Below are 16901 nucleotides of genomic sequence, written 5' to 3' on the forward strand. Positions count from 1 at the left end.
GTACCCAAAATACTCTGAAGCTGCTCACTTTGATTCTTACTGCATAGTCAAAGTCAGGACCATGTGACCATGCGATGCAAAAACCTCCTTCCACCGTCTGCCATTAAATCTCCCCCTGGCTTTCCCTTCCTTTCTGATCCTTTACCCATTATTTTTCCACTAAGTGAATCCTGCTGCTGATGTGACCCATTCCAGTTTGGTGCAACTGAAAAGCTTCCTCTCTTATGAATTCCGTGCAGATGTAAGTGATATTCCCCATGTGGGAACATCTTAGTCATAGAATCATTCAGCACAGAGACAGGCCCTTTGATCAACCCCATCAAAGTCAAAGATGAGTTTATTGTCTTTTGCAAATAAAAATCTTAGTTACAGCAGCATCACAGGCTCATAGCACCATGTAAGAAGCATTTGCAAGCAAAGTATAAATTAAACATAACTTATACACAATTTTTACATCAAACAATCAGAATAAAATAAAATAAGGTTTATTTTAGTGCAAAGTGGCTGAACTAGTGACTGGGGCTGTGCAGGTTGGATCAAGAACTGAACAGTTGAAGGGAACATTTCAAGTTCATAACTCCTTGAAAGTGGGTACACCGGTCAATAGGATGGTTAAGGAGACTTACGGAATGCTTTCTTATATTAGTCGAGGCATTGAGTTCAGAAATCAAAAGGTTATGTTGCAACTTTATAAAACTCTGTTTTGGCCGCATCTGGAGTATTGCGTACAGTTCTAATCACCCCACTATAGGAAGGTTGTTGAGGCTTTGGAGAGGGGTACAGAAGAGGTTTACCAGGATGTTGCCTGGTTTAGAGGGCATGTGATATCATGAGAGGCTGGATAAAATTGGGCTGTCTTCTCTGGAATGGCAGAGGCTAAGGGTAGGTCTAATAGAGTTTTATAAGATTATGAGAGGGCTAAATAGAGTATCTGTTTTTTAATACTCTTACCATGGGGGTGGGGGAAGAGATCTTGACCATTGCCCCCTCCTGTGATTCTCTTTATTTTAGAGGCTTCTGTCAGGTGAATCCTCACCCAGCTTTGCTCCAGGGAAAGCAAGCCCATCCTATCTGATGTCACCCTGTCTGTAGGTCGCCACAGCGGCCTGGCTCTCTGCCTGATGTGATGGACACTGACTGGTACCATTTCTGCTCGCAGGACCTGACAGCAATTGGAGTGACAAAACCTGGCCACCGAAAGAAGATTTCGACTGAGATCGGCAAGCTGAGTATTCCAGAGTGGCTCCCTGACTACAAACCAGTGAGCAAACCCCCCCCCCCCCGCCCCCCAACTATCTGTCATACCCCTTATGTTGTTATTGATGCTGTAGCCAAATTATGAAAAGGTAATGACACTATTCCAGAGTCTACTACCCAAACAGGGGATAGTGTTCTCACTTATACTTCCTGAAGTCAGTACTAAACAAGTTAACAGCAGTTTGTCTCTGGCCTGAGTTACTGTGTACAGTCCCACATCCAACTCACCAGATCTTCAGTGTCTCTGTTTTAAAGTCCTGAGAACCAATTCCTTTTTTTTAATATTTCAATACCATCTTGATAAATACAAAAAGAAAAACAGTACAGAACTCTGTATTCTGAGGGTCTTTTGGTCAATACATCCCACACTGGCAGTGCTTTATTTAAACCGAGGCACCAAGCCCGTATGTGGCCCTCTACAGTGATATGGCCTTTCCTTGCTTGATGGGCATCCTCACCTGTCAGCTCCTGCACGGGTTGTAACAGAAGAGGCCTGTTGTGCGTCTTCACTACAGAGCCTTTGCATTAGCTGTATTGAGCTTCAGTGCATCCCTCATGCCTTTTTAAATTTCAAAGTAAACTACTTATTATGTAAAAAGAACTACATACAAAGAATAAACGGTGCTGTCATTATGTTGCATTCAGTAGTGTAAACCTTTCGTCTTAAAGCCATTACACCTATGAATGTAGCAGCCTGGGTTTTTGCCGTCTGGTAACATGCAAACTGAGCTCGTTTGGAAGGGTTGTCATGGCCAAGAGTAAACTAGAGTCCAGCCATGTGTCAAAGATGTTTCTGGTTGGATTAAGCTACGAAGAGTGACCAGCAGAAACATGTTCACCAAAGGATGCCTGTAGCAGTGCCCCGTAGGACAGAGAGATTCATTGTGGGGAGACCTTATCCCATCAACTAAAGATAATGCCCACCCTCTGCTCCGCTCACTTGCAGGTGGATTTGTTTGAGTGGCTGAGTGCCATTGGCTTGTCTCAGTACCACAAGAAGCTGGTGGATAATGGCTACGACAGCATCACCTTTGTCAGTGAGATCACCTGGGAGGATCTGCAGGAAATTGGGATCACGCAGCTGGGTAAGTGTTGCTTCCAACCCACCGTAGTCAGGAGCTCAACACTTGCATTGTAGTTGTACAGGACAGATGGTGAGGCCACTTTCAGAATATGGTGTTCACTTCTGGTCACCCAGCTATAGGACTGACACCATTATCCTGGAAAGAGTGCAGAGGAGATTTACAAGGATGTTGCTGGCACTGAGGACTGAATTATGGAGAGAGGTTGAACAGGTTGGGACTTTATCACCAGAACTTAGGAGAATGCTTAGTGATCTTATTGGGGTGTGTACATAGACAGGGTTAACATGCCCTCTTTCCAGAGTAGTGGAATTAAGATGAGGGCAAAGGTATAAAGTGAGAGAGGAGAGTGAGTGGCAATTTTTCATCTAGTGTATGGAATGAGCTGCCAGAGGAAGTGGCTGAGGCCAATATATTAACAACATTTAAAAGGCATGTGGACAGGTACATGGACAGGAAATATTAGCGGGAGATTAGTTTTGATGGGAATTTTGGTTGGTATGGAGGAGTTGGGCCGAATGGCCTGTTTCCTTGCATTTGACTCAATGACGTAGCATTGTTAGATGGCGGATATTCACTTAGTTGCACCAACACGTACATTGTGGTTGTACAGGAGGCCGCACGAGTTCAGATTTGGTCACCTTGCTACAGGAAAGATGCCATTCAGCTGGAAGGAGTGCAGAGGGGATTAGGTACACATTGCTGAGCGTTGCTGGCCCCTCCCACTGCCATTGCAGAGAATGGGCTCTGTTCGCTGGATCTGTTATAACCAACGTATTCAGATAAGGAAAACGGGTGGGCTGCATAGGGGTGGGGAGGGAACCTAGGGACTAACGCTTGAGTGACTGTGCGATTTTGTAGGACACCAGAAGAAGATGATGATCGCAGTGAAGAAGCTGCTGGATGTGCAGAAGGCATTGAACCAAGCCGAGGTGGAGGCAAAGACAGCAACCCTTCGGCGCAAGACTCCCGGTGCACTGGAGATTGTCACCATTGAGCCATCTCAGGTTGAGAATGGGGAGTGCCACTCTCCACACACCCCCAGGATGCTCACCTTTCAGGACAGCGAGCTCAGCTACGAACTGCAGTCCGCCATGGCCAACCCGTGCTACGGTGGCCAGGACAGCCTGGCCATGAAGCAGGTGGGAGGAATCTCCCGGAGTCAGGAGAGCATCGGTACCCGTTCCCGAGGATCTGGCCACTCCCAGGAGAATACACTCGGAGGCACCGGGATGGGCAGCAAGTCCCAGGAAAGTCTGGTCAGTGGTGATGGGAGTAGCAGCAGTGGTGGGAGTAGTGGGAGGTCCACCTTGCCCCCTCACCCTAGGCACGAAGTGTCTACCCGAGTCCAGGACAACGGCAGGGTGCTGAAGAGCTGCCTGAGCCAGGAGAGAAATGGCCCGGAGGGACGAGACCATTACCAGGGGCCCTCCCCACAGAAAGGCGGGCCTGCCACTGACCCACAGCACCCACAGGTGCCCTTGCCCAGCTTCATCCCACCCCACACCCCGAGCAAGGGGAAGGCAACCCAAACCCTGGCCAACACACAGCTCCCCACCAGGGGAAAACCTGCTGCTTTTTCCTCACCTCTGGGACGCCTCGAGACTCTGGCTAATGGTGGCCTGCAATTACCTTCCTTGGTGGCCAAACACCCGGCCCCGGCCTCCTATCTGCATCCCCATGGTGGAGACACATCGGAGCAGGGCTCACTGCCTAATCCCCCAGCCCCACAGTGCCCAGGCCTGGGCATCGAGCACAGCTACGGCAATGGTTTCAGGCTGAAGAAGCGGTCTCACAGCCTGAACAGGCACGCCCTCTCAGATGGAGAGCCAGAGGAGGACGAGGTGGTGTATGCCGTCAGCTCGTACGCCACCCTCACCCGTCGCCCGGGCCGCAGTCAGGCAACCAAAGCCCAGTGGCCGGCAGAGCAGCATGCCAACCGCAGCCAGTCGTTCGCCCTCCGTGGCAAGAAAAAGGGGCCACCACCCCCTCCACCTAAGCGTCTCAGCTCAGTGTCCAGCACCCAGGGACAGGAGGAGCCGGAGCCTGTGAGGGATTCCCACCCGGTCTCCACCCCTGATCTAGTGGATGGACTACCCGTTTGGCCGGAACCAGCAGGCAAAGTTGCCCTCAGTGTGAGGAGCATGGCTGCTCTCATGGAGCTGAGTGCTGGAGCCCTGGGTCAGGCCAGACCTGTCAGAGCAGAACAGCAGGAGGTTCCCGGCATGAGGAAAGAGAGCCGGCAGGCTGTTGTGTGGGGCTCTGAACGCCAGCAGGATACCTCAGTCCCAACTGAGGCCACCCCTGGGTCACTTGAGAAGTCGAGAGAATGGGCCAACCGGCGGCGGACTGTCAGCGAGCCGCTGACCGGCACGGAGGCTGGGGGGGAGGCCGGGGGGCAGATGGAAGGGGAAGACGTGAAGTCAGACACGGAAGATGAGGCCAGTGCCGGGAGGGGACCCCTAGAGGCCTCCTCCGATTCCCAGAACAGCTCCAGCGAGTGCATCCCATTTGCTGAAGAGGGAAACCTGACCATAAAGCAGCGGCCAAAGCCGAGCTCCGCCAACCAAGCCAATGCTGCCGTAGAGCTGGTGTCTGGCACTGAGGAGCCGCTGGGGACCGGGGCAACTATGGCAACCAGCACTCCTGCCAAGCCACCAGAGGTCCCCGAGTTCAACCTGACAGAGTCTGATACGGTCAAGCGGAGGCCAAAGGCCAAGGAAAAGGAGGGTCCGAGTGCAGCCACAGAACAGCAGCCACCACTGCCAAAACATGGACCCCGATACGCAGAAGCGCAGGCCGTGCACATCGTGGACTCAGGGCTGCACCTCAAGAGCGACGTAGACGATGATGTCCATGTGGAGTTTAGGATTGCTGAGATTGAGAAGAGCATCCAGTCTTTGGAGAAGGGAACCAAGCACAGGCCCCCGCTCTCTCCAAAACCAGCCCTCCCCTCGCTGCAGCAAACACCCATACAGAGGGTGTCGACGGCCGGTTCCAGCAAGCTCTCCCAGAACAGGAGGCCAGCCACAGGTAACTGATCAACAGAAATACAGGGGACTGAATCAGGGGGAACAGCAGGTGCTGGAATCTGGTGCAACAGCAAACTACTGGAAAATCTCAGCAGGTCAAGCAGCATCTGTGGTGGGAAAGGATTTGTCAACGCTTCAGGTTGAAACACTGCATTGGGATTGAGGGTGGAGAGGGGAAATACCCCTCTCCTCTTTATACTGGCCATCTCCACTCTCCACTTTCAGATTGCATGCAGGGTTTTGACCAGGAAATTACACATTTCCCCCCACCCCCCAGATTCTGCTGATCTACTGAGTTCATTCAGCAGATCATTCATTTACCAGCATCAATATTATTGGAGCCACAAGAGACAGTAGATGTTGGTATCTGCTGGAAAAACTCAACGGGTCAAGCAGAATCTGTTCTGGGAAAAGATTTGTCAACATTTCAGCAGGTTGAACCCCTACATTGGGACTGAGAGTGGAGATGGCCAGTACTACCCCCCCCTCACCCACCATCTACCCATCCCCCACTATCACTCATGATGCAACAGTTTAGATCTGAAACACCAACAGTTCCAACTCCCACCTCCACCCCAACAGTTGCTGCATAATCCATGGAGTTCCTCCATCAGATTGGTTGTTGCAACAATACATGTTGCTGGAGATGCAGGAGACTGCAGATGCTGCAATGTGAAGCAACACAAAAAGTGCTGGAGGAACTCAGCATCTGTGGAAGTTTCAGGTTTCAAGTGCACTGTTTCAAATCAAGACCCTTTAGCTGGACTCGAGCAAGAGTCTTGACTCAATGTTGACTGCTCATTTCCCTCCATAGATGCTGCCTGACTCACTGTCTTTCTCCGGTGCTCCCACGGGGAGAATCCTAGTGAATCCCAGTTAGATGGATGGGGTGAAAGTCATCACGTAGCTGTACTTAATACAGTCAAAACCTGTCACCAGTTATGTTCATTGTGTAACCAAACTAACACCTTCCATCTACAGAGCATCAATGGTATTAACAATACACTCATCTAGACCACTTCATTTTCGCTGTGGGTACCCGGTCCCTAGACACTTCTATCCCCCATCAAGAAGGCCTTAAAGCTTTTTGTTTCTTTCTCAACAAAAAACCCAATCAGTCCCCCTCCACCACCATTTCTCCTTCAGCTACTCACACTTTTTCCAGACTCAAGGGGAAATTGTGGGCACCCACATGGGCCCCAGCTATGCCTGCTTTTCGCTGGCTACTTAGAACAGTCCATGTTTCAAACCTTCCCTGGTAATACTCCCCAATTCTTCCTGCGCTATATTGACACTGCTTCATGCACCCATGCTGAGCTCATCAATTTTATCAACTTTGCCTCGAACTTGCACCTACCCTTAAATTCACTTGATCCATTTCTGACTCCTCTCTCCACTTCCTTGATCTCTCTGTCTCCATCTCTGGAGACAAACCGTCTACTGACATCTTTTATAAACCTACCTATTCCCATGACTATCTTGACTACCTCTTCCCATATTATCTCCTGTAAAAATGGTATTTCCTTTTCACTGTTCCTTTGTCTCCACCACATCTGTTCCCAGGATAAGGCTTTCTTTTCCAGGATATCAAAGATGTACTTCTTCAAAGAACTGGTTTTCCCTTCCTGCACTATTGATAAAGCCCCCACCCACATCTCTTACATATCCTAGACATCTGCACTCATCCATCTTTCCATCACCTTAACAGGTATAGTATCTCTTGTTCTCGCGTACCATATCCAACATCATTCTTCAGAACATATGCTGTCTTCAACAGGAGCCTATTACCAAGCAGATCTTTAACTCCCCCCCCCCCCCCCACTCTCCACTTCTGCAGTGGTCATCCTGCCTTGCCTCCCTTGTCTCCCTCTAACCTCTCTCCTGGCGCATACCCCTGCAAGCAGCAGAAATACTGCACCTGCCAATTCACCTCCCTCACCTCCATTCAGGGCTCCAAATAATTCTTCCAGGTGAGGCAACATTTCACCTGTGAATCTGCTGGGATTGTCTCTTGCATCTGGTGCTCCTGTACATTGCTGAGACCTGATGTAAATTTGTGGACCATTTTGCCAAACTCCTCTGGAGCCAAAAGCAGAATTTCCCAGTGCTCAACGATTGTAATTTCTATCACCATTCCTGTTCCAAAATATAACCATATAACAATCACAGCACAGAAACAGGCCATCTCGGCCCTCCTAGTCCGTGCCGAACTCTTAATCTCACCTAGTCCCACCTACCCGCACTCAGCCCATAACCCTTCACTCCTTTCCTGTCCATATACCTATCCAATTTTACCTTAATTGACACAACTGAACTGGCCTCTACTACTTCTACAGGAAGCTCATTCCACACAGCTATCACTCTCTGAGTAAAGAAATACCCCCTCGTGTTTCCCTTAAACTTCTGCCCCCTAACTCTCAAATCATGTCCTCTAGTTTGAATCTCCCCTACTCTCAATGGAAACAGCCTATTCATGTCAACTCTATCTATCCCTCTCAAAATTTTAAATATCTCGATCAAATCCCCCCTCAACCTTCTATGTTCCAATGAATAGAGACCTAACTTGTTCAACCTTTCTCTGTAACTTAAGTGCTGAAACCCAGGTAACATCCTAGTAAATCGTCTCTGCACTCTCTCTAATTTATTGATATCTTTCCTATAATTCGGTGACCAGAACTGCACACAATATTCCAAATTTGGCCTTACCAATGCCTTGTACAATTTTAACATTACATCCCAACTTCTGTACTCATTGCTCTGATTTATAAAGGCCAGCGTTCCAAAAGCCTTCTTCACCACCCTATCTACATGAGACTCCACCTTCAGGGAACTATGCACTGTTATTCCTAGATCTCTCTGTTCCTCTGCATTCCTCAATGCCCTACCATTTACCCTGTATGTTCTGTTTGGATTATTCCTGCCAAAATGTAGAACCTCACACTTCTCAGCATTAAACTCCATCTGCCAACTTTCAGCCCATTCTTCTAACCGGCATAAATCTCCCTGCAAGCTTTGAAAACCCACCTCATTATCCACAACACCTCCTACCTTAGTATCATCGGCATACTTACTAATCCAATTTACCACCCCATCATCCAGATCATTTATGTATATTACAAACAACATTGGGCCCAAAACAGATCCCTGAGCCACCCCGCTAGTCACCGGCCTCCATCCCAATAAACAATTATCCACCACTACTCTCTGGCATCTCCCATCTAGCCACTGTTGAATCCATTTTATTACTCCAGCATTAATACCTAACAACTGAACCTTCTTAACTAACCTTCCATGTGGAATTTTGTCAAAGGCTTTGCGGAAGTCCATATAGACTACGTCCACTGCCTTACCCTCGTCAACTTTCCTTGTAACTTCTTCAAAAAATTCAATAAGGTTCGTCAAACATGACCTTCCACGCACAAATCCATGCTGGCTACTCCTAATCAGATCCTGTCTATCCAGATAATTGTTAATACTATCTCTAAGAATACTTTCCATTAATTTACCCACCACTGATGTCAAACTGACAGGTCTATAATTGCTAGGCTTACTTCTAGAACCCTTTTTAAACAATGGAACCACATGAGCAATACGCCAATCCTCCGGCACAATCCCCGTTTCTAATGACATCTTAAAGATCTCCATCAGAGCTCCTGCTATTTCTACACAAACTTCCCTCAAGGTCCTGGGGAATATCCTGTCAGGACCCGGGGATTTATCCACTTTTAAATTTCTTAAAAGCGCCAGTACTTCCACCTCTTTAATTGTCATAGGTTCCATAACTTCCTTACTTGTTTCCCACACCTTACACAATTCAATATCCTTCTCCTTAGTGAATACCGAAGAGAAGAAATCATTCAAAATCTCTCCCATCTCCCTCGGCTCCACACATAGCTGACCACTCTGATTCTCTAAGGGGCCAATTTTATCCCTCACTATCCTCTTGCTTTTAATATAACTGTGGAAACCTTTTGGATTTACTTTCACCTTATTTGCCAAACCAACCTTGTATCTTCTTTTAGCTTTTCTAATCTCTTTCTTAAGATTCCTTTTACATTCTTTATATTCCTCGCGCAATTCCTTTACTCCATGCTGCCTATATCTATTGTAGATATCCCTCTTTTTCCGAACCAAATTTCTAATATCCCTTGAAAACCATGGTGCTTTCAAACCTTTAACCTTTCCTTTCAACCTAACAGGAACATAATGATTCTGTACCCTCATAATTTCACCCTTAAATGACCTCCATTTCTCTATTACATCCTTCCCATAAAACAACTTGACCCAATCCACTCTCCCTAAATCCCTTCACATCTCCTTAAAGTTAGCCTTTCTCCAATCAAAAATCTCAACTCTAGGTCCTGTCCTGTCCTTCTCCATAATTATATTGAAGCTAATGCTATTGTGATCACTGGACCCGAAATGCTTCCCAACACATACATCTGTCAACTGACCTATCGCATTCCCTAACAGGAGATCCAACACTGCCCCATCTCTAGTCGGTACTTCTATGTATTGTTGCAAAAAACTATCCTGCACACATTTCACAAACTCTAAACCATCCAGCCCTTATACAGAATGAGCTTCCCAGTCTACGTGTGGAAAATTAAAATCTCCCACAATCACCACCTTGAGTTTACTACAAATATCTGCTATCTCCTTACACATTTGCTCTTCCAACTCACGCTCCCCATTAGGTGGCCTATAATACACTCCTATCAGTGTTACTACACCTTTCCCATTCCTCAATTCCACCCAAATAGCCTCCCTAGAGGAGCTCTCTAATCTATCCTTCCAAAGCACCGCCATAAGATTTTCTCGGACAAGCAATGCAACACCTCCTCCTCTGGCCCCTCCTACTCTATCACACCTGAAGCAATTAAATCCAGGAATATTTAGTTGCCAATCACACCCTTCCTGCAACCATGTTTCACTAATAGCTACAACATCATAATTCCAGGTATCAATCCACGCTTTAAGCTCATCCACCTTTCTTACAATGCTCCTAGCATTAAAATAGATACATTTAAGATACTCTCCACCTCCTCCTCTCTTTTCATCCCTAAGAATGCATTCAAATTTATTATCCTTTTCTTTCTTCTCCCCTGCATCTTCGGGCTGAGCACATCCCTTCTCCATCACCTGCCTTTCCTCCCTCACACACTGTCTATTTACTTGCTCTACTGGTGAACTAACCTCCTCTCCCATAGTTTCCTCAAATTGATTCCCGCCCCCCCATCTTACTAGTTTAAAGTCTGCCCTGTAGCCCTAGCAAACCTCCCCACTAGGATATTGGTCCCCCCAGGATTCAAGTGTAACCCGTCCTTCTTGAACAGATCACGCCTGCCCCAGAAGAGGTCCCAATGATCCAGAAACTTGAATCCCTGCCTCCTGCTCCAATCCCACAGCCACGCATTCATCCTCCACCTAATTCCATTCCTACTCTCACTGTCGCGTGGCACAGGCAGTAATCCCGAGATTACTACCTTTGCGGTCCTTCTTCTTAACTGCCTTCCTAACTCCCTATACTCTCGTTTCAGGACCTCTTCCCCTTTCCTACCTATATCATTGGTACCTACATGTACCACAACCTCTGGCTCCTCACCCTCCCACTTCAGGATATCTTGGACGCGATCAGATACGTCCCGAACCCTGGCACCAGGGAGGCAAATTACCATCCGGGACTCCTGATCACCTCCACAGAACCGCCTGTCTGAACCCCTGACTATCGAGTCCCCTATTACTATGGTCCTCTTTCTTCTATCCCTACCCTTCTGAGCTACAGGGCCGTCCTCTGTGCCGGAGGCCCAGCCACTGTCACTTCCACCAGGTAGGCTGTCCCCCCCAACAGTACTCAAACATGAGTACTTATTGTCAAGGGGTACAGCCACTGGAGTACTCTCTAGTACCTGCCTCTTCCCCTTCCTGACTGTGACCCACCTACCTGCCTCCCGTGGCCCCGGAGTGACCACCTGCCTGTAACTCCTCTCTATCACCTCCTCACTCTCCCTGACCAGGCGAAGGTCATCGAGCTGCAGCTCCAGTTCCCTAACTCGGTCCCTCAGGAGCTGCAGTTCGGTGCACCTGGCGCAGATGTGGACATCCGGGAGGCTCGGAGAATCCAGGACCTCCCACATCCGACACCGAGAACACTCATACTTCCTGAATAACTGACAATAACAAGAACTAAAAGATAAGCCTACTGTGCCCTCTTCCGCCTAAGCCCCCTGAGCCCAAGCCCTACACTCTGCTCCCGGCGCACTCGGCTGCCCGCAAACGAAGCTGCCCACTTCTTAACGCTGCGTTCTTTTTATATCTTCCCTCCTTCCCAGGCTTCCTCATGCGCCTGCGCAGTCCCGCCTCTCAGAACTCCGATCTGAGAAGCAATTGGACAATTTGAAAATGGCAGCCGCCGCACTTCCTCTCAAAGCCTCGCTGTCCTCTTCCAAAAGAGAACTACCTCACTCAGTCTCTCCTTTTTATATCTTCCCTCCTTCCCAGGCCTCCTTCACGCGCCTGCGCAGTCCCGCCTCTCAGAACTCCGATCTGAGACGCAATTGGACAATTTGAAAATGGCCACCACCACACTTCCTCTCAAAGCCTTGCTGTCCTCTTCCAAAAGAGCTGTCCTCTTCCAAAATGTCGGTCCATGGCCTCCTCTTTTGAGGCCACTCTAGGGGTGAAAGAGCAATGCCTCATATTCTGTCTAGGTAGCTTCCAATCTGATGCTATAACCATCGATTTCTCCTTACGATTTTTAAAAAAAAACCTCCCCCTTCTCCCTTCTTCTATTCCCCACTCTGGTTTCATACCTCTTCTCATCTGCCTATCACTTCCCACTGGTGCCCCTCCTTCTTCACTTTCTCCTCTGTCCACTGTCCCATCAGCCCACTCACTTGGCTTAACCTGTTAACTTCTAGCTTGTCCTTCTTCTCTTCTCCCCACATTTTTATTCTGGCATCTTTTCCCTTCCTTTCCCTTTGCAGAAAGGTCTCGGCCCAAAACGTCAACTGTTTATAAATTTCCTTAGATGCTGTCTAACCTGCTGAGTTCCTCCAGCATTTTGTGTGTTACACCCATCAAATGTTTGAGTGACCCATCCCCTCAGTGTCAGTGGACCCTAGACAACTTCCCCAGAAAACCATTTTGTTAGCAATAGCAAGCTTTCTGCAAATGGCAAAGAGCCAGCGGCAGTGTTCTTTTATAAACAACTTCTTGAACCAGAGGACCAACAAGTCTCTGGCAGACCAAAATGTGGCTTTCACCATGTTGATAATTTAAGTGTTTATTTCTCAAGGAACTTAGAGCTGAGCCAGTACTGGGCTCAGGAGAATCTCACTGAACCCTCCGCAGAGTGACACACAGGCAGTATAGATAGCATGAGGCTCAGGAGATCCCCACTGAACCCTCCACAGAGTGACACGGAGGCAGTATAGATAGCATGAGGCTCAGGAGATCCCCACTGAACCCTCTGCAGAGTGATGCTGAGCCATTAACCCCTTCACTGCACCAGTTTGCAGAGTATGGGACATGGCCTGCATCTGCCCTCTCAGGGCCATTGTTGGAGTTCTCCTTGTAATGGGGTTCTCTGTCACAACTCCAGCTAAGATTGAGATGATAGAGACTGCAGATGCTAGGAAATGGAGAAAAAACAAACTGTTGAAGGAACTCACTGGGTCAGGCATCACCTGTGGAGAGAAATGGACAGACGTTGTAAAGAAGGGACTTGACCTGAAACATCAACTGCCCACTGGTGATGCCTAACTTGAGTTCTTCCAGCTTGGTTTCTTTTTTTGCTTTGGCTAGTATTCTTCCTTTTGCTAATACTGTTACCACAAAGTGGTCATTTGCTTTTGTGAGATCTTGCAATATTCAGACTAGCTTTTGGTTTAATAATAATGAATGCATTTTTGCTACAAATCCATTATGTGCTCTCTGCTTTAAAGCCGACAGAAGGAACCATATAAACATGGGCTTTTAAACTGTTCCTTCAACCTCCGGATTGGAAAGCTTGAGTTATAAAGAGATTGGGTAAACTAGGCTTTTCTAGAGAAGCAAGGAAGGAAGGATATGAAAGATGTATTTAAAATTATGACAGGCATGGATATGTAAGAAATTCAAACTTGAAAGTAGAGTCCAGGGATATTGCATAATTCCTAGCAGCAAGGAGGAACAGAGATCTTGGGGTCCATGTTCATAGATCTCAAAGTTGCTGCACAAGTCGGTAGGGTGGTTAACAAGATGTGCAGTGTGTTGTCCCTTAGTCGGGGGATTGAGTTCAAGAGCCACGAGGTAGTGCTGCAGCTCTATAAAACTCTGGTTAGTCTACACTTGGAATACAGGGTGATTGATAAGTTCATGGCCTAAGGTCTATTTTCTCAGGCGGTGTTTACTTGCAACTTTCAATTATCTGAAACAGAAATACCACAAAAGTTATTAACTTCAAACTTCCTGCATAACCACTCAGAGTTGAACTGCACATGTATGTAACGAGAGCTGTATAACTCATCTCCTTCTACCTTAGGCCATGAACTTATCAATCACTCCTCATATTGTGTTCGGTTTTGGTTGTCTCATTATAAGAAGGATATGGAAGCTTTAGAGAGGGTGCAAAGGAGATTTACCAGGACCCTATCTGGATTAGAGAGCATGTTTTCTAAATGAGCTAGGCCTTTTCTCTTTAGAGCGAAGGATGATGAGAGGTGAGATGAGAAGAAACGTAAACCTAGTGGACAGCCAGAGGCTTTTTCCCAGGGCAGAAATGGGTAATTTGAGAGGGTATAAATTTCTGGTGTTTGTGGGGATGTAGTTTTGTTTTTACATAGAGTGGTAGGTACGTGGAATATGCTGCCATGGGTACTGGCAGAGGCATGAGGGACATTTAAGAAACTCCTTAGATAGGCACATGGGGAAAATGGAGGTTCATGTGGGAGGGAAGAATTAGATTAATCTCAAGAGTAGGTTAAAAGGTGAGTTGAAAATTGTGGGGTGAAGGCCCTGTATTGTTTTGTGTTTTAAAACAAGAAGGCTTAAGTTTAAGGTGAAAGGGAGGTGGTTTAAAAGGGATCTGGGGAAAAATTTTCAGACAGTTGGTATCTGGAATCAGCTACCAAGTCGAGTCAAGACAAGTCACTTTTATTGTCATTTCGACCGTAACTGCTGGTGCAGTACATAGTAAAAATGAGACAATGTTTTTCAGGACCATGGTGTTACATGTCACAATACAAAAACTAGACTGAACTACGTAAAAATAAAACAACACGGAGAAAGCTACACTAGACTACAGACCTACACAGGACAACATAAAGTGCACAAAATCAGTGCAGGCATTACAATAAATAATAAACAGGAGAGTAGGGCAAGGTGTCAGGCCAGGTTTTAGGTATTGAGGAGTGTGATAGCTTGGGGGAAGAAACTGTTACATAGTCTGGCCGTGAGAGCCTGAATGCTTCGGAGCCTTTTCCCAGATGGCAGGAGGGAGAAGAGATTGTATGAGGGGTGCATGGGGTCCTTCATAATGCTGTTCCCTTTGCAGATGCAGCGTGTAGTGTAAATGTCTGTGATGGTGGGAAGAGAGACCCCGATGATCACCAGAGGACGTGGTGGAGGCAGGAACAGTAAAACATTGAAGAGACAGCTGGCCAGTTACATGAATGAGCAGGAAGGACATAGAGAGACATGGAATTAGTGTCCATATAGTTAGGCACACTGGGCCAAAGGCCTGTTTCTATGATGTATGAGTCTGATTCTATGGGAAGCAGACGGTTAATTGTTTGGTTTCTCTATTTTCAGAAACTGGCCAAAGGCAGCCTCCTCCACCTAGTCTGAACACCTCCACAAAGCCTGCCCTTGCACAAGGCCTACACTTCAGCAGCCCCAAAGCCAGCAGGTCTCCACAGGCTGGCAATCCCAGTCCTGCAGTGCCAAGGCCCCCTTGCCTGCCCCAGCAGCTGGGCACAGGGTGCACCTCTGTGCCCACAGCCCCAGCTACTGGAGTGAGTGGACGGGTGACAGGGCTTGTGGTGAGACCGGCTACTGAGGTCCCACAGACTGCACTCGCTCACCAGCGACTGGAGCAGACCAGCAGTTGTCTGGAGGCAGCTCTCCACGCTGTGGAACGCAAATTGACCCAGGAAGATCACGGAAAAGCAATGTAAGTAACCAGTAGCATCCAGTGTACTGTGTCATTGTGGTTATGTTTCCAATTGAGTAAGCCATTTCAAAGTTGGTAAAAAGGGAGAGCAGACAAACTGGAAAAATGACATCATTAAGAAGGAAGAAATGAATGTTCAGCTGTGAGAATGTCAAGTCATCAGTAAAATCAAAGTGGATCTGCTGTCCCGGCTCTATCTTCCTGTATTCCTTGATTGTCTTTTGCCTTCAAATCTCTCAGTCTCTGTCTTCAAAATACTTTTCAACTGCATGTCCACACTCTGGAGCAAGGATGAAGCACTGTAGCTAAAGAGCTGTCTCCTTCACTCACTGAGTGGCCATCCCCTCATCATTTATCAAGGGAAACATTCATCGTTAACACTGCCAAGAAGATGTTGGATAAATGTTAAAGTCTAATCTCTCCTCAGGATGCTCCTCTCATCACTCTAATGATCCTTCATTGCACTCCCTCCAGGTCTAAGCGCAGTCCATCCTTGCTTAGATAAAGAAACCAAAACTGAGCACAATTTCTCAGGTAGGGTCTTACCAAATCCCAGGATTCATGCAGGAAGCCCTGCTTGCTCTAATACTCCAATCCTTCAGTGTTTTGTACTGTTGGATTTCCTAATTGCTTGCTCTACCTGCATGACAGCTTTAACTGCATGTTTCTTGTGATTTCTCTACTTGGATTTCCTAAACTTTAAATACCATTTTTTCCCTAAAATACTCTTCTATTCCCCCCCCCCCCATAGTAACTTCATATTGCTCCTCCTCGTATCTCATTTGTTAGCTGCTTGCTTGTTCATTTTGCCAAGTCTGTCTACCTCCCACTCTCAGCTTTGCACCGTCAGTAAACCTGGGTGTAACATTCATAGTGTCCCTATCAAAGTCAGTAAAACAAATCATCTGACCCAGGGGAAGATTTGCAGAAAACTAGTTATAACTTGCTTTCCTGAAAACGAACAGAATTTTCTTAGTCTTTCTCTTCAGTAACCCTCAAGCCTTACTGAGGTATTCAATCATCTTTGAATGTGTGTGTTGACCTTTTGTGTGGCACCTTCTCACCATTAAATATGTTGCATCTTCTTCCCCTACATTTGGATTATAAACATACAGGTTTTCATAACTAAAAACAGAAGGTGCTGGAAATACTCAGCGGTCAGTCAGCACTTTTTTTAGGGTAAGGACCTTGCTCAAGAATGAGAAAGTCAGTAATCTGGTGGAAACAGAGAGAATCAGTGACAAAAGGTAGAGGGGTGGAAGTCGAAGGTGTTCAGGAAGAAAATGATTGCCTGAGAAATGCAGAATAATTATCTGAAATTACAGGGGGTGCTGGAAATTTGGAATAAAATGATACAAATGGTGAGATGGTGGGAGA

At 47.1% G+C, this 16901-nt stretch overlaps 1 protein-coding gene across 2 annotated transcripts in view; it reads left to right on the plus strand.

Annotated features, from left to right (window-relative positions):
- Positions 1-16901, plus strand: part of LOC132380192 (caskin-2-like) — a 287298-nt gene that overhangs the window by 265484 nt on the left and 4913 nt on the right. For both annotated transcript variants that reach the window (XM_059948876.1, XM_059948877.1), the window contains 4 exons: positions 1160-1261; positions 2204-2342; positions 3201-5372; positions 15164-15524. In XM_059948876.1, the coding sequence (XP_059804859.1) occupies positions 1160-1261; positions 2204-2342; positions 3201-5372; positions 15164-15524 (2774 nt within the window). The remainder of the gene's footprint in view (positions 1-1159; positions 1262-2203; positions 2343-3200; positions 5373-15163; positions 15525-16901) is intronic.

This window comes from Hypanus sabinus, chromosome 23, assembly GCF_030144855.1.
Source record: "Hypanus sabinus isolate sHypSab1 chromosome 23, sHypSab1.hap1, whole genome shotgun sequence".
Taxonomy (NCBI): Eukaryota; Metazoa; Chordata; class Chondrichthyes; order Myliobatiformes; family Dasyatidae; genus Hypanus; species Hypanus sabinus.